The 4,124-nt window shown below is 36.5% G+C and overlaps 1 protein-coding gene across 1 annotated transcript; it reads right to left on the bottom strand.

Annotated features, from left to right (window-relative positions):
- Window positions 1–1,208: 1,208 nt before the first annotated feature.
- On the bottom strand, window positions 1,209–2,745 carry LOC141631919 (protein FAR1-RELATED SEQUENCE 1-like). Its single transcript, XM_074444527.1, has 3 exons — window positions 2,487–2,745; window positions 1,683–2,180; window positions 1,209–1,357 (listed from the first exon to the last, which is right to left on the bottom strand). The coding sequence occupies exons 1-3, from the start codon at window positions 2,743–2,745 to the stop codon at window positions 1,209–1,211; spliced, it is 906 nt and encodes a 301-aa protein (XP_074300628.1).
- Between the last annotated feature and the right edge of the window lie 1,379 nt (window positions 2,746–4,124).

Below are 4,124 nucleotides of genomic sequence, written 5' to 3'. Positions count from 1 at the left end.
GAAGTGTAATTTTAAGGAACAATAGTGTAATTTTAGGTGACAAAGTAACCACATTAATCTTGTTTACTATTGCCTTTAAAAGGATATACTGTTGGGATTGCTTGGAACGTTTGAACAACCAGGCACACAATCGACAAACAACTATGACAATTTGTACCAGCTCGGGACACCTTCATCGTCGACAGTGAGCAAACCGTCAACTTGAAAACAAACTTGCTAGTTGTCCCGTTCTGCATTGACGACCATTTCGCATGCGTATATATCAATCACAAATCAAATTCAGTCGACTTGCTGGGCGGGCAAATGCATTCTTATTTGCAAAAGTCGCAGTTTGGAAAAGCAGCGCGTTTAATTGTAAGTTATCGTCCATCCCTTTCTTCCAAATGCTATCTATTTTTTTTCAATCAGTTTTTTGAGGTAATTATGTACATATGCAGGCTAGCGCAGTGAGTGATTATTTAGAATCACGGGATAAGGAAAAGAAGAACACTAGAGCACGAGAAATTCCTAATTATGCGTTACGCCAGATACCTTTCAGCGGGATGTCACCTACTCTCAACCAACCAGAGTCGGGTCTGTTGACCATGATGGCAATGCTCTTATACGAGCGTCTTTCTTTTTAGCATGAAGACCTCGAGAAGAAGAAATCAAGGCGCTATTTGGTGATCCAGCTTATAGCTACCCTCGTTCTAGCAGACATGAACGTCTTGCGCGAAGGTGTGCTCGAGAAGGTCAAAGCTTTTGTTAGCACGAAGGACAAATTGTGGAAGGTATTACAACAGAAGCGTAGATTGCCCCGTGCCAATGTGAAAAAATAACAACCTTAATCTAGTAGTTAAGTTTTTGTGGGAATATTGCCTTGCCTATGTAAACATTTATTTCATACTTGGTATCATTATCAGATGTTAGCAACCTTAATCTAGACAGTTAGTTTTTGTGTAAATAATGTTAGCAGATGCTTATTCTTAGCTTTCAACATTCTATAAGACAAGGTGTTTTATGAAAATATAGTTATGTTGTTAATAGATGGTGCAATAATATTTATGTTGTTTTACCAAACTATGTTATAAGGCTTTACTATAGATGAAGTGTAACCTTAATCGCATAATCTGTAATTATAATGAGTTTAAGTGTAATTCTGATCATAACAATCCTACCCTAAGCAGATATGAGGCCATTGTAATTTTATTTCCTAGATATATGTAATTCTAAGAACATAAATTGTCATAATAGTCAAGAGTGAAAAATTGAACGTTCTCGTGTTGCACATTATAACTGTTTCGTCCAATTGAAAATACTTCAACAAAATACATTGTAATACCAACGGCGACCAGTTGCCTTCCTGGCAGTTTGATGTCTAAACACAATACGAAACATCATGTTGTACCTCGTATTTTGCGTAGACATCCCCAAAAAAATGTACTGCTTATTAGGTATTATATTTGATTATTCTAACATGTCTTCTTCGTCTTCTTCTTCTTCTTCTTCTTCTTCTTCTTCTTCTTCTTCTTCTTCTTCTTCTTCTTCTTCTTCTTCTTCTTCTTCTTCTTCTTCTTCTTCTTCTTCTTCTTCTTCTTCCGATGAGGGCTCTGACGATTGCGACAACGGTGGGTACTCTGAGAAAGGATTAGGGCAGTTCCTTTTGTCATGGTTAGCTAATCGCTTGCAATTTTTACACATACGTTTTGGTTTCCTTGCCAAAGCAACTGCTTTTTCCTTCATCGACAACATTCTCTTTCCGCTTCCCTTGTTTTTGGATTTCTTGGGCGGCAAAATGGTTATCTCCTGACTAGGAGAACAACCAAGAATTTTCTCCAACTGTTGTTGTTTATTCAATGGTGATTTTAATGGTGAAAGTTTCTCCTTAAACTGTCTAATTAGACTAGAAAAGTTGTCGACATCATTCTTCAATTTGCCCATGAGCATACCAACTGTCTGATGAATCTCTAACCACATTACTGACATCGTAATCTGTTTTCCATCTATTATATCAACGTCCTCAGTTGCTTCACCATTATAATCGAACATTTTAGACAACTCTGCATCTTTACACCATCTTTTAACAACACATTGTTCTGGAATAATCTTCACTCCGTTTGATGAGTAAATCCATATAAAATGCCGACAAAGAATGCCTTTCCTCTCAAGCATTCTGCAGCTACAAGTGGCTTTCAATGTATCTAGTTCAACAATATAGAGTAATATGTTAGTTAAATCAGTCAGGAGAAAGTGTGACTGTAATACACAAAAGTGTAATTCTAACCGGCATAAGTGTAATTCTAACCGGCATAGCAGTGACATATAGACCTTATATAACACAAAATATAAATGTAATTTTAAAAGGTAAAAGTGTAATTTTAGTTGCATAAAGTGTAATTTTAAGACAAGTGTAATTTTAACAATCCAAAGTGTAATTTTAATCAACAAAAGTGTAATTTTAATGGATAAAAGAATAATTTTAACAAACAAATGCTACAGAATGATACCTGGGCAGTATGTGACCTCATAATTTTTGTCCCTGTTTGCATCTCTTACAGTGGTCACCTCTAAAGAGTAACACTCAGTAAATCCTCTGCTTTTACAAGTACCGATTGAGTACTTGACCTCTTCTTGAAATTCCTCGAATACTCTACGACTGTACACTTGTGCCCCGTGCACTTCGATAGCTAGATGCGTTGATATTACAGGGAAAGTGTGTCTGTTACAGTTGTCAATCTTTTTCTGTGTGTGTCTTTGCTGGTCCATCGCGCTATCAAAACGCATCGAAAACTCAACTAATGTTCCTGACTTACTCTCAAATCTCTTAAAAAAATTATTTGAGCTCTCTGATCTTTGGGTTGTCCTCATAACACCCCCCCATATCTAGGTCCCTACAATGAGCCATAACCCACTGCTTCCTTTTAGCGTACATTTCTTGGAACCAGTCAATGTTATTAACATTGTGTTCTCTGCCAATTTCTTCCCATTTTGCATCGAACTTTGCCGCTTCAATGTCTTCATCCTATATTATGGCATTCAATTTATTTACAAAGACCGAATAATCGTCTCTCGTCACTCCATACTTGCTTGGCACCTTGTTCATGATATGCCACATACAATATCGGTGGCGCGCTATCTTGAACACCAATGGCACCGCTTTGAGAATACCAGGATCCTGATCGGTGATAATATAATTAGACTCTTTCCCACCCATCGCAGCCAAAAAACGGGTGAAAACCCATTTAAACGAGTCTGCATCTTCATGAGCAACAAGCGCTCCACAGAAAGTGACTGATCGTTTATGGTGATCAACCCCGGTGAAAGGTGTGAAGGACATGTCATACTTATTGGTGGAATACGTCGGATCGAACGACACTGCATCCCCAAAAACTGAGTAGTTCCTTCTAGCGATTTCGTCGGCCCATATAGCTTTACTAAGGCTACCGTCAGAATCAACATCATAGTCAAAGAAGAACCCTGGCCTATTAACAGCCAATTCCTTAAAGTGGTCCACGAACATCTGACCGTCCCGTTCATGAATGTAGCATTTCACATCTCTGTGAAAGTTCTTAAAATCATTTAAACTAGCTCCGATGTTTTCAAACCCATTAACATGTTCCTTCAAAATTTTGTAAGTCTTCGTTGCTCCTATCTTGTTTGTTGATTATTGACAATCTTTTAGATGTATGTATTTTAATCAACAAAAACGTAATTTAAACAGATACAAAAGTATAAATTAAAAAAACAAAAGTGTTGTTTTAACAAGAAAAAGTGTAATTGTAGCAGCATAAAGTGTAATTTTAGCAGACAAAAGTGTAATTCTAACAAAATAAAGTGAAATTATAACATATACAAGTGTAATTTTAATCAACAAAACTGTAATTTTGACAAAATAAATTGTAATTTTGACGGATATATGTATAATTGTAACACACAAAAGTGTAATTTTAACAGACAAATGTAGAATTCCAATGACTCAAACAAAGTGTAATTCTAACCAACAAAACTGTAAGTTCAAGAAGGCGAAGGCTAACTTCAGCAAACCTGGAATACTCACCCTTGAATTATAAAGGATTATCATTTTGTGATAGTCTGTTATGTTGCATGCCAACTTTTGAAACTCTCTATCTCTGGCTGATACGAGT

Source organism: Silene latifolia, chromosome Y (genome assembly GCF_048544455.1).
Source record: "Silene latifolia isolate original U9 population chromosome Y, ASM4854445v1, whole genome shotgun sequence".
Lineage (NCBI taxonomy): Eukaryota > Viridiplantae > Streptophyta > Magnoliopsida > Caryophyllales > Caryophyllaceae > Silene > Silene latifolia.
This window is presented reverse-complemented; position numbering and strand designations above follow the sequence as displayed.

Excerpts from the sequence above, each read along its gene's own strand:
- LOC141631919 (XM_074444527.1), bottom strand. The coding sequence starts at position 2,745 with ATGGACCAGCAAAGACACACACAGAAAAAGATTGACAACTGTAACAGA. Across the intron at positions 2,181-2,486 it reads TGAGGTCACATACTGCCCAG|ATACATTGAAAGCCACTTGT; the intron begins GTATCATTCTGT and ends TTGTTGAACTAG. Across the intron at positions 1,358-1,682 it reads TTTGGCAAGGAAACCAAAAC|ACATCAAACTGCCAGGAAGG; the intron begins GTATGTGTAAAA and ends TATTGTGTTTAG.